This window comes from Sphaerodactylus townsendi, linkage group LG14, assembly GCF_021028975.2.
Source record: "Sphaerodactylus townsendi isolate TG3544 linkage group LG14, MPM_Stown_v2.3, whole genome shotgun sequence".
NCBI classification, from domain to species: domain Eukaryota; kingdom Metazoa; phylum Chordata; class Lepidosauria; order Squamata; family Sphaerodactylidae; genus Sphaerodactylus; species Sphaerodactylus townsendi.
The window spans coordinates 43,462,223-43,476,008 of record NC_059438.1 but is presented as its reverse complement, the minus strand read 5'-3'; the positions used below and the strand labels follow the sequence as shown (position 1 = coordinate 43,476,008).

General features: G+C 43.9%; 1 protein-coding gene across 1 annotated transcript in view; it reads right to left on the bottom strand.

Annotated features, from left to right (window-relative positions):
• The window catches only part of GALNT12 (polypeptide N-acetylgalactosaminyltransferase 12), an 83,996-nt gene that overhangs the window by 60,354 nt on the left and 9,856 nt on the right, over positions 1-13,786 (bottom strand). The window contains 2 exon segments of the mRNA XM_048515375.1: positions 421-610; positions 10,949-11,118. Coding sequence (XP_048371332.1) covers positions 421-610; positions 10,949-11,118 — 360 coding nt within the window.

Sequence of the window (13,786 nt, the reverse complement as noted above, 5' to 3'; positions counted from 1 at the left end):
CCTGCTCCTACACATGAAGCCTGCTGGGTGACCTTGGGCTAGTCACAATTCTCAGCCCCACATACCTCACAAGGTATCTTTTGTGGGGAGAGGAAGGGAGGGAGTTTATAAGCCACTCTTCTTACAGGAGAGAAAGGCAGGGTATAAATCCAAGCTCTTCTTCTGCTAAGCCCTCTCAAGAGGCTGGATCTACCCCCCAGCTGAATGTTTGACACTCCTGCTCTAGTTTCTACATAGGGGTAGAAATGGCAAAATAATAGATAGATAGATAGATAGATAGATAGATAGATAGATAGATAGATAGATAGATAGATAGATAGATAGATAGATAGATAGATAGATAGATAGATAGATAGATAGATGAATGAATGAATGAATGAATGAATGAATGAATGAATGAATGAATGATGTATATATCACCTTTCCAACAATGGTTCAAGCCATTCTTTGTGGCATTCACAGTGACAATCGAGGAAAGTCAGAACATCTCCTTTTGCTATTGAGGCTCCCAGTAGCCTTGCTCGAACTAGGCCTTCTCTCTTATTTGCTCGGATCAGCCGAACCTTGCGTAAGTTAGCCACATAGTTTTCCAACGCCTCCTTTAAGTGTTCTGTTAAAAAGAGATCATTAATTGCTCTTTCACTATTATCCAAAGTAGCTGACGACAATTGCCAATTTCACTTCAATGTCCCTATTCCGAAGCGTCTTTTGAAGTAATACCAAGAACTTGAAAAACTTGAAAAACAGCAGCCACACAATGATTTGTATGTACTGTCCACCAGAAATTTCTGAATGTTTAGTAGGTTCGAACTCTAAGTAGCAAAGGCACAACACACACACACACACACACAAAATCTGACTTATTGTAGAGTTGTGCCTTATATATATATATAAAATGTACAATAATGCCAAATTTGTGTCATGCCTGTTTCCAAGTTCTGAATACAAATAGATATTGAATATTTGAATACAAAATGCAACATAAATATTCTAAGCTTTTTTCAGAATTACAAAAGCTAATTACCACAAAAATATATAAGAAAAAAGATCATTGACTAACTTTCTGTACATAAAACATACTCATTCAGTTATTCTTTCTTCTAACAAGATGTATAGCAATATATAAACAGCAGAAACAGAAAATGTACCAACCAGTTTACTTTCTTCTCTAAAGGCATTGGTACATTGACAGAGCAATACTAATCTTTTTAGGACTGCAGAGGGTACACTAAGGAGGTGAGCAGAGCAAATGTCTTAAAATGATGCTTACAGAGTGCTAAAGTAGACAGGATAATTGATTTTAAGACTAGTGGTACTTTGAAATGCTAAACTAGACACGTCAGGGGTATCCATGAATGGGTTTAGGAGTTTACTCATTCATACAAAGGTAAACAGGGAAATCTTTTCTTTTTAACTAGGCAGTGTGGTGTGGTTAAGAATGTGGGACTCTAATCTGGTGAACCAAGTTTATTTCCCCACTCCTTTCTATGAAGTCCACTGGGTGACCTGAACTAGTCACAGTTCTCTCAGAACCTTTTCAGCCCTACCTATCTCACAAGGTGCCTGTTGTAGGGAGAGGAAGAGAATGTGATTGTAAGCTGTTTTGAGACTCCTCAAAGGTTGAGAAAAGCGGGGTATAAAAATCAACTCATCTTTAAAAATCTGAAAACAGAGTTCATTGATGCGGGGTGCAAAACCTAGCCTACTTCCTTGCCTTCCCTAATTGCACTCCATTGTCTGAATAATTTTGCTTCTAGGCCTGCTCACTGTTGATACCAGGGGGTATTCCAAGCAGTGATCTGGAAAGACAACTTCCTGGGCTGTTTCCACAGGGAGATGATTCTGCGCAGGTCTTGTTGCTGATCTGAGTGCTGCAGAGGCGTTCACCATGGCGACAGAGCAACTACACAGAAGATTCCCCTGCATTTTCCCTGCCCCAGACCTCCGTAGCTGACATCCCCATGTCACTGCAGGGCTTTTTTCCACACTTGAAAAGCCCCTAGGCACTGCTGATGCTGAAGAGGAGATGATTCACCAGTATGTTTGCGCTTAGAACTCTGGAAACAAAAGGGCTACTTGTGTTGTTTGTTTGTTTTTAAAGAAAGATGGGAATGGGTGCGTTGTTGGAATAGATCATGGCAGGCACAGATATTCTTTTTGGTACCAGTCCAGTGTCTTTAGAAAGCCGGAGGTGGGGGTGGGGCTTTTGCCCAGCAGCATTTCTGATTGGCCATTGGAGATTCAAAAGAAAACATGGCTTCTGCAGCAGAAGCATCCTGTTAAGCAAAGCTTCTGCCTGAAATGCTGGCAAATTTAGGAATTCCCTCACTCCATGATACTGCATGATTGTCTCCTTGAACACCCATTCGGAGCCACTGCATCCACCACGCTTCTGCCAGAATTCCAAAGAGGCTTACAGACTCAAAAAGACAGGGGGCCTCTGGAACTCATTGTTCTGATGCCATAGCAATGTAGCTAGCACAAATTTATCTTAGGAATTTAAAAATGTACTGCAATAGAAGGGGGGGGGGGATCAAACTACATATAATCCCTCTAGCATGGGATGTGATAATGTGGGGATCATTGTTATGCCATCAATCACCTTCGTCTGACAGCCTGGAGGAGGAATTCACTAGCGTTCAGTTTACGCCTGCTTTGCAGGACATTCTTGTTCAAGCCAGAAAGCCCTCCACTAGGTATTCCTATTCTAAGAAACAAGAACAATTTGACAGGCAAATTGGCAGGCAAAATTCTTCTCCCAGATATTTGACCTCTACCAGAAGTGTTGCAGAGTTTTACTCTCATAAAGAGTTTTACTTGCTCATAAATATCTGGCTGCTTCTTCAATCATGATTCAACTTGCAGCTATTTTTGCTTTCCATGCTTTAGCTGAAGATGCTTCTTTATTTTCACACATTTTCTCAGTGGGTTAGTTTATTAAAATCCTCAGAGGACTAGGTTAGGAATGAATATTGTCAAAAGAAAAGAAGCAGTTTTATTTTCAGATATTATGATGTGTTCAATGATAGTGATTGGCTTTTTGAAAAGATGACAGTTGTCACAGAATTCTTCATGCTTTTAGAATATGATAGACCATCAAGATGTTTCACAGATTATACCTAAACTAGCACCCAGAAGTTCATGTGGTAATGATGGTGCTTACAAACTATACAGAAAGGGGTATTTCTCAGCTTACTTTCCCTTCAGATTTGTTAAATTTAAGGAACACTCCATAGTATTTTAAATGAATCCTTCTAAAGAACTAGGGATGGGAAATCTTCTCCTGCATAGCGTAAATTCCCCTCCTGACTAGAGAATAGGAGAGAGAGTATCAAACTCTAGCCAGGAGGTGAATTTACTTCTACTGAGAAACAAAATCCCAGCCCAGGTTCTTACAGTAAAGGGGGTAGAACCTAGAACTCTGTTAAGGAATGGGAACGGAGGAAAGGTATAGATGACCCCCGCCCCCCAAGGATTTGTAAAGAATTCCGTATTGATAGAGGATTGTTTTCCACTAGTAAGCAAAACAAAAATGAAACTTTTGCTGCTGAGTTGATTGCAAAAAAGTCAATCTGGGGGAACACCCAGGGCTCAAAGACTTCAGATAACTATCTTGGATTGACCACTTGTGGTTGAGCTGGTAGCCCTTGGAAGTCCATTATATGGATGGCCCTTAGGAAAATTTAGTTCTGTATTGCAGAATCCCAGACTGCTAAAGATTCTGCACACAGCACCTGAGATCCAGTATTTCTGTTTATTTAGGTAATACATTGTTTTAGTATTTACCATCTAAACCAACATCCTGCTGTTTCATAGAACATTGACATATGAGGTAAGGGTGAAATGGACAGCACAAAACTCAAGTATCTTGATGTGTGGTTTGCCCTGCAGGTTAGACCAATGACCATGGATAGAAATGCCCTCACAATGAGCACCCCTACCTATCAAGGAAGCATCTGTAGTAACAGCGGCTTGGGGAACCCAGAAACCAAAACAAACAAGCAAAAAAATCCCAGCAAGGACATTAGGATCATCAGTTTACCAACATAGAGATCCCTTGGGATAGAGAACCATTGACCTTGAGAATGCTTCAGTGGATCAAGCTTTCTAATAAATCAGTTTTGTGAAGGGCACATATATAGTCTAGCTTGTTGGAGCCAGTGTAGTGTAGTGGTTAAGAGGGGCAGACTCTAAAACGGTGAACTGGGTTTGTTTGGTTCGCTCCTACACATGAAACCCGCTGGGTGAGCTAGGGCTAGCCACAGTTCTCATAGAAACCTCTCAGCTCTACCAACCTCATAAGATGCCTATTGTGGTAGGGGAGGGGGGGGGGAGGTGATTGTAAGCCACTTTGAGACTCCTTATGATAGAGGAAAGTGGAATATAAAAAACAAGTTTTCTTCTTGGATAACAGCAGTTGAAGAGGCTATGAGGACCATCAATCACAGGATTGTTCCAACCAATTACAATCTGAATGGTAACACTATGATGTCAAGACCCCTATCTCTAGGTAGGAAAGCCTTGGCCCTTAGAGAACTTAGGATAGCCACAATGAACTGCAACTGTTAGACTGAGTTTAACATAGACTTGTCCTAATTCACAACCAACCCTAGGCTCTGGCAGGTGATAAGGACCAACTGTACATGCTCCCTTAATAGTTTTTCAGAAGGTGTAATGATCAACCAATTATCTAGGTAGGGGGGAAATGAACACCCTTTTGCACTCAAATATGTAACCACCACAGCCATACGCTTGGTGAAAGCCCAAGGGGTTGTAGACAAGCTGAATGCAAGGATCAAGCACTGAAACATCTCTGAAATTTAGCAAAAATTGAGGTATCATTGGACTGCGAGAACAAAAATATGACACTGGGAATAGGAACTCCATGAGCAAGATGAGAGAAACATGTGAAAACTTGTAAAGTCCACACAGGTCCAGAATGGGCCTTAGCTCCCTGTCCTCCTTATCAACCAAAAAGAACCTTGAATAAAATCCCCATTGCTGGGATTGTGCAGGAACCATCTCCACCTCCCTTTTCTGTATCAGCCCCTACAACTGTGTGTAATATGGTCGTTGTCAACAGATGTGGGGGGGAGGTAACAACTTGAACTCTAGGAAATAACCATTTTGAACTATGACTAAAATCCAAGGCTAAACGAGGTTAACTAAAAATCTGGAAGGTTAACCAGCCCCACCTCATATTTTCACAGCTTTGAAATTGCTTGTAACTGAAAATTGTTTATGTAAAATTATGTACTTATTTCTAATATGATAAAATGTTGGATAATGAAACGTATATATGAGGTGTATAAAAACACATGATTTATTGTAAACTTTCATTTATATACTGATTTATTTGTTAAAATATACCACGTGGTTGTGCTGATAGCCTTTTGGATACTAATTGCATTTTTGCATTGTTTGTGTGATACCTAAGGGAGCAGATCTTGCACCATTTGGTAGGTAAATCCTATCTGCAAAACAAAAGGTTGCCCATTGCAGGCTGCAGAACTAGTCAGAACTTTTGAGCAGACTGGTGTTGGTCCTTAGGGGATTGCTGACCTCCCGACCCAGGCTTGGACACATCCTTCTGTCAGTTGAAGGGAGCAGACTGATACTGACACGACTGAGGATATGAATGCTAATGCTACATCTGGTGGTGCTGCTGCTATCACTGGCCATGAAAGAAGGGAGGGACAAAATCCAGTTGGCAAGGGATAAATCAATGGCAGGACTGGAAGAGAATAGGAGTTTTCTGCAAGGTGGAAAGAAACTTGTCTGTGGTGGCCAAAAATAACATGGAGCCCTCAAAAGTCCTCAGCTCTGCATTGTTTGTCTAGCCAGAGCGCCGTGATGTGCAGCCAAGAATGTCTCCACAGAATTATCGCTAATCCCTCCAAAGCATCAGCTGCATGCCTTCCTGCATTCTTGTTCGGACAAGAAGAATAATTTACATTTATATCCCACCTTTTTCTCCTGTAGGGAGACTCAAGGTAGCTTACAAACTCCTTTCCCTTCCTCTCCCCACATCAGACACCTTGTGAGGTAGGTGGGGCTGAGAGCGTTCTGAAGAATAGCCCAAGGTCAGCCAGCAGGAATGTAGGAGTGTGGAAATACATCTAGCGGCCTCAGATCGAATGAGCTTGGGTAACGAGTGAAGGGATTGAGAGGGATTCTAGGTCCTGGGAGAACTTCACTCACTGGAAAACCTGGTAACCCTCCATGATGGCTTGATAACTGAGATGAGGAAATGGAAGAGAATGGAAGAGAAAAGCTTCTGTCCCAAAGCATTAAGGAACTCCTTCTCTGGTTCTGATTAAAGGCACTGTGGGAAAGGTAGAGGTGGTTCCAGGGTCTGAGGGCCTATGGGGAAGGCAGGATCCTGCTCCATCTTCTGCCCATAGAACTCTGACCAGTTTAGGATATACACTGGGAATATAGAGAACAGATGCCAGGATTGGGGGGGGGGGGGTGCAGTTCTGGGACTATGGTACCAGCCTCACCAGTTTAGTTATAGGAGACTGGATGCTCTTGCGAAGGATGAGTTGGTTCCACATCGACCTCAGAAAGGGACCTGTCAGGTGATTCTGAATGAAAAGGTGGGCTACATGCAGACATCAGGTATGCCTTCCAGCTGGTCTGGTGTCCTGGCCTGCCAGGCCCCCAGAGAGTCAGGTTCCAGCTAATAACAGGCACAGAAGCAAGAAGGGGAGAGAGCAGTCTTATTCTGAGTCCAGAGAAAGAGAGTCCAAGCACATCTGGTAAGAGGCAGGCAACGGTTCAAGCAAGGTCAGTTCAGGCAATCCGGTCTGAGTCCAGAGTTTCAAGGAATCTGTCTGCAAGCAGGCGTGGCAGGAAGCTGTCAGGCTTTTCAACAAGGTTGCTCCTGCACTTTCCACTTCCTGGAGCAATCTCTTATAAGCCTGTGCTGTGGCTCTGTCAGGTCTTTTTGTATTGAAATAAAGACTTTAGAACAAATCTACAGTTTCTATTATTTTCGGACCCGAGGTTTGACAAGCTCAGTCTTGATCCTGAGCTGACTCACAGCATTCTCTTAGGGCTTCCAAGCGTGCACTGCGCTTTTTAGAGTGCAATTCCTGTCCGGTGCGAATCCTCAGGTGCCTTACAGGCTCAGGTGAGCTGGGTGGACTGCTGGGCTGGCCCTCACTGGCTGGAGGTGCTTCTGCAAACACTCTGGCTTCCACCTCTTGACTTGGGCCAGCTCTGTCTGCATCCTGTGAGGTTTCTGGCTGTGCTTGAGGTTCAGTTGACTGGGGTTCTAGCACAGTGGGGTCATCCTGCCAGTGCTCCTCATCAGAGGACTCCTGGCTGGCTGATTTTGAGCGCATAACATGTTGGGAGGCAGAACTGGACTTTCCTTTATGCTTGGTCTTTTGTTTTGAAGTTCTGTCTGCTGGGGGGTGGAACTGAAGGTGAAGGCAAGCGAGGGTGCCTTGGCTCTGAAGATGGAATTGTCAGAACTGACCTAGTTGATAGAGGTCTAGACTGTTGGTTGGTGCTCAGAACCAGCCTTACAGATGGTGGTTTAGAGTGAATCTCTAGAGTTTGAAACTGACAGAACTAACAAGGTGGAAACATGGTAGGAGATCCAAGAAGGCACTGTAGATGAACAGAGAACTCCTTAATGAGCTACACAAGGAAAAGTTCAAGAAATGGAGGGATGGGAAAACCTCTGAAGAATAGTATCTGTGGATTGCTAGGCATCATAGAGGCCAAAGCTCACAGTGAGCTGATGGTGGCTACAACAAGAAAAGTTTCCTCAGATATGTGAGGAGCAAATGCAAGATAAAGGAGGCAACAGGCCCACTGTTGGGTGAAAAGAGAGACTGACAGATGACTGACAGGAACCAGAAAAGCTCAATGTTTATTTTGCCTCAGTTTTTCAGGATCATCTAGAGATGGTAGGAGGCCAGACACAGCATCCCGGTTGCTAGCTGACACGGACAGCGAGGTAGTTGAGAAGCACTTGACTGCAGGGGATGAGTGCAAATCCCCTGGGCCAGACAGGATGCACCCAAGAGCCATGAAAGAACTACCTGGAGAGTTTGCGGAGTCTTTGTCCATCTCCTTCCAGACCTCTTGGCAGACAGGAGACCGGCCACAAGACTGCAGGAGGGCTAACATTATCCCCATTTTCAAAAAAGAGAGGAGGGATGACTCTGGAAAATTACAGTCTGACCTTTATCCCAAGGAAGATACAGGAGCAGATTTGAAAGGGGCCAATCTGCAAGCATCTGAAGGACAATTTGGTGATCTGGGGAAATCAGCATGGATTTTTCCTCAACAGATTCCATTAGACCAACTTTATTTCTTTCTATAAACGAGTGATGAGCTTACTGAATTGAGGAATCACTGTCAATGTTGTTTAACTTAATTTCATTAAAGCCTTTGACAGGATACTGACCTGATCAGTGTGGACTGTGGAGAATTATACTCAAAAAGTAGTTGTCAGTGGCATTTCATCAGAATGGAGAGAGGTGCCCAGTGGAGTGCCACAGGGCTTGGTTCCGGACCTAGTACTGTTCAGTTCTATTATGTAAAAATTTAGCTGTGGTGGTGACCATTCACTTCCAGCCAATCACCATGCACACATGGCTTGGGGGTGGGTTTACACTCAATGGATAAAAAATAACACAAACAACATGTGGTTACTCATTCTCACTTGCCCTTCTCCCCCACTGCTGAATCATTATAGTCACTGCACTGCCTGCAGTTGCCTAAGAAAAGAGGCATGCGGGTATTGGTCACTTCCCGTGAGAAAGTTGTGACTACTGGCAGTTGCAACTGCACCATTAATTGTTGTGTGGCAATTAAGGCATCCAGGAACAGAAAGAAAAGGAGGAAGGAGCTGGAGATGTGGGGATGAGGGGGGAAGAAAGGCAGGAGGGGTCACCTACCTGGTTGGGCATCATTAACTCCTCTGTGCTGATGAAGGCATCCAGGATGAAGATGAGGAGGGAACTGGTGACATTGGGCCAAGAGGGAAGGAAAGGCAGGAGGGGCTGCCCCCTCAGTGAGCACCGTTAACCCATCAACAGTTTTTTAGAGCCCAGTGTATTTGTTCATACAATGGGCTTTACTGCTAGTATTTAGATAAATGATCTGGATGAGGATGAAGGACTACTCAATACATTTTCAGATGATGGGAGGAGCAGTGAACACTCCAGAAGATATAGAATTCAACAAGATCTGGACACACTAGAAAAGTAGCTGGATGTGAACAAGATGTAATTCAATAAGATTAAGTGCTAAATTCTACCTCCAGGTAGCAAAAATGAGGAACACACATATTAGGGAAATTACAGAGGAAAAGGTTCCAACTGGATATTATGAAAAGCTTTGTAAAAGAGTTGTGCAACAATGGAATCAGCTGACTAGAGAAGAAGAGAAGAAGAGTTTGGATTTATATCCCCCCTTTCTCTCCTGAAGGAGACTCAAAGGGCTTACAATCCCCTTGCCCTTCCCCCCTCACAACAAACACCCTGTGAGGTGGGTGGGGCTGGTGAGCTCCCCCTCACTGGCAGTCTTTAAGCAGTGCCTGGACAAACACTTGTCTAGGATGTTCTAGGCCAGGGGTCTGCAACCTATGGCCCTCCAGATGTTCATGGACTACACATCCCATCAGCCCCAATTTGCCATGCTGGCAGGGGATGATGGGATTTGTAGTCGATGAAGGGAGAGCCGCAGGTTGCAGACCCCATGTTCTGGGCCAGTGGTTCTCAACCTTCTTAATGCCGCGATCCTTTAATGCAGTTCCTCATGTTGTGGTGACCCCCAACCCTAACATTTATCCATTTTACAGATGGAGAACACTGATGCAGAGAGTCTTAGGTGACCCCTGTGAAAGGGTCATTCAACCCCCAAAGGGGTCCCGACCCACAGGTTGAGAACAACTGTTCTAGGCTGATCATGCATTGAGGGGGGAAGGGTTGGACTAGCTGGCTTGTATGATCAATTTGAACTCTATGATTCTAAGAATAGAGGCAGATATCTGTGGCATGATGAAGCCACACATCAACTTAAGGGAATCAGGAGCAGTGATAACCTTCCAAAGGGCTAAATTTTGTCTGAGCTTCAGATGTAAATTGTTGGCAGATTTTGCATGGAGACATTGTGAACGTCCCCCAGAAACACACGGGCAAGAGATTGTTCTCATCACTGTGCATCATTTTTGTGCTGAGTGAACTTTGTGAATCGAACCGTTAAAGAAATGGTAGTGCTCTGCTCTGCTTGTGCAGCTAGAAGGCTGAGAAAACAGGAAAAAGCTCATACTGGGTCTGTGGGATGAATTGGTCTTGAGATTCGGGTACATCAACCAAAGCAACTTCACCCTTGGCTCCAGGAGACAGATAGCCCAGATAGGAGGGGGTCAAACTCCAGTAAATTTTCCCCTCAATTTCTGTCTCATTTTAGGTGAGAAAAATGCTAAGAATCAGTGAAGAAAAAACAAAATGGTCCAAAGGATAAATTCCTACCATACTGTGGCAAGAGGGAACTGAGGGAAGGGGGCACGGCTCCTCTTAAACACATGATGGTTTGAGCAGGGCGGGGGGACTATTACACTTTCTATGCCTATTAAAGGTTAATAAAGATAAAGATAAAGACTATTACACTTGCTCTGGAGGTAAGGAAGATAGAAAGATCTATTCTGCATCTGGCCTGTGTGTGCACAGTCCCAATGTGAAGCTGAAGTGAAGATAGAAGATGAATAATAACAGACTTTCATGGCATCTCAGCATAAGTCTCTTTCAATATCTTTACCCCACAATATACTTCCCTCTCTAGCTGCCCTGCTGCCATCTTGTTCAAATCAATTCCAGATGTTCAGTGTTTGCCTTTAAGTATTATAGCTACTACAAAATGTCTTCCTTTCACCAGAAACCCTGCGTTAATCAAGACGTTGAGGAAGATACCCAGAATGGCTTACCTTTATCACTGTAATCATCTACAAGAATGACTTCTTGTAGAAGGATGTCAGGAGATGTCTCAAGAACGCTATGAACTGTTCTCAGAAGTGTGGACCAAGCCTCATTATAAAAAGCTATTATAACAGAGGTCTTTGGCAGGTCATAATAATCATATTTCTTCTCTCTACATCTGTAAGAAAGCACACTAATAATTGTGAATTTAGGCAACAATATCTCATAATCTGTACAGAATTAACAAGAGTAGTAGAAAGGGAGTACTTTTCATGAAGTCCATTTTGACAGTTGTCAATCAAATCCATTTTGTAAATGAAATTATTTGGAGCAATACCATTGTTTGTTGATTGGCACAAAAATAATATAAATCATATAATAATATAAGTAAAATAATATAAATTGTAGGCTGACAGGGCTGATTTGGAATCTGCCCATTGAAGGTGCCTGGTGTTTGAATGTTTGTGGATTGTCACAAAACCCGGAGTTGTAAATAAAGTAATATGAACATTGGAAAAGGCAGTGCATAGTTTTTGTTTTTCCAGTTCTCTGGCTGATGGATGCATCGGTGTTTGTGGTGTGGCAAAAGCACAGTGTGGTCTTTCTCGGTGCCTCCCATAGATCTGGAAATTGCCAGGACACAGGGTATCTTGTGCCTCATTCTAGCCCTTCTCCTCATGGAGATTGTGCTTTCTGTCCCTGGTATTATGGGAAGTGGTAAATTTCTCTGTGGCACGGAAGGCAGATTTTAAAGCTTGTGTTTTTACATTCCTGCATGCCTAATTCTTGGAAGTGGTTTCCGTGTCTTATCAGTGTTTGTGAATAGAGAACCGTTTGTTATCAGGTTGGCCAGTTAACGTTTTGAACTCCCCTCCATCCCCAACTCACCCTTCATCCTCCCCGCCAACTCCTACCAGGATGTACCGGAGAGCTGGGGTGTTTGAAATGTCCAGCTCCCCCCCCCTTCCAACCAGCATGTTTCTCCAATATACATAAGCCTGGGCATGTTCCTCCAGCAGGGTAGAGCAGATCCTTCAAGGGATTCGCATTGACTAGAGCGTGCTATTTGGGGGGCGGCATCTCCATGAGAGGGGGTGGGGAGTAAAGAAGAGAAGAATTTGGATTTATATCCCCCCTTTCTCTCCTGTAGGAGACTCAAAGGGGCTTACAATCTCCTTGTCCTTCCCCCCTCACAACAAACATCCTATGAGGTGGGTGGGGCTGAGAGAGCTCAGAAGAACTGTGACTAGCCCAAGGTCACCCAGCTGGCATGTACTGGAGTGCACAGGCTAATTTGAATTCCCCAGATAAGCCCACAGCTCAAGCGGCAGAGCGGGGAATCAAACCTGGTTCCTCCAGATTAGAATGCACCTGCTCTAAACCACTATGCCACTGCTGCTCCTGTTTGACTCTTGGGGCTAATCTGTCCAATGTGGGCAGGTTTTTTAAAATGACCAATGAGCAGGCACTGCTTGCCTTTAAACATGGGCAAGAATTGTCTTTGGGGCAGCAGTTAAACTTGACCTAACTACTTGTTGATCATGGAAAGCATACCTGACAACCTTTGAGCCTTTACCCCCTCCCCCCCACCAGCAGTACCAAAACAAAAGAAGTGCTGTCTAAGGAGATGCTGGATGATAAAGATGAGAAGGAGGACCACATCCAAAAGAAACTGTTTTCTTCCCCTGAGAAAGATGTGAGAGAAACTCCATTGCAGCAGTATGCAGGTGCACGCGTTTCTACACAGGAGAGCAGCACATCATTGAATCAACCTCTCAAGTTTGAGATAAGCATGTAGTGTCTAGGACAGTGATAGCGAACCTTTTTGAGACCGAGTGCCCAAATTGCAACCCCAAACCCACTTATTTATCTCAAAGTGCCAACACAGCAATTTAACCTGAATACTGAGGTTTCAGTTTAGAAAAAAATGGTTGGCTCTGAGGCGTGTGTTACTCAGGAGTAAGCTTGGTGGTAGTCGGTGGCTTTGCTTTGAAGCAACCGTGCAACTCTTCGAACGGGTGAATCACGACCCTAGAAGGGTTTACTCAGAAGCAAGCCCCATTGCCAGCAACCAAGCTTACTCCCAGGTAAAGGATCGTGCTTTAGTTCTTCGCATGAAAATCAGTGGGGTTTAACAGCACTTAACAGGGTTACGTACACTGCTTCTACTACCTACGCTAGGTCTTAGGTTTAACACTAATAATCGAGCCCAGCCGCCCAGGCCAGCCTAGATGTGTGGGGCGGTGGGGGTGATTTCCCCACACATGATGAACTCTGTTTGCGCGCGACCACAGAGAGGGCTCTGAGTGCCACCTCTAGCACCTGTGCCATAGGTTCGCCACCACCGGTCTAGGAGTTTGGGGACATGTTGAGTAATATGCAGGGTGTAAACATGTTTTTGTTTTTTCTTATAGAAATTCACCTTTTTCAATCTAGCTGTGGCTGGGAAACCATTCCAGGTGGTTATGCGTGATCATGCTAAGCTGACGGATGTTGAATTACCAACAGTGGACTGGTCCAAAAGGAGGTCAGCTTAGCCAAGCTAACACAAGCTGTCATCTCTGTAATTATGCAGCACTGTGTTGATGATCTTTGTTGCGCCAAGTGTGAGGGTTGCATTTTGGATCTCGGGAACCAAATGGGCCATGATTATTTGGACAGGGGTGCTGAAATTTACAATCAGAATTTAAAACATTTCCATGAAAATCTCAATATAGAGCCTGCATTGTATATAATCGTGATATTAGGCTCTTCGTTAAAATGTTTTACCGTGCATCAGGGCCACAATGTCTCTCTAGAGAAAATCATCCATAGAGTGGCTCGTTCACATAGGCCTACTGAAAGTT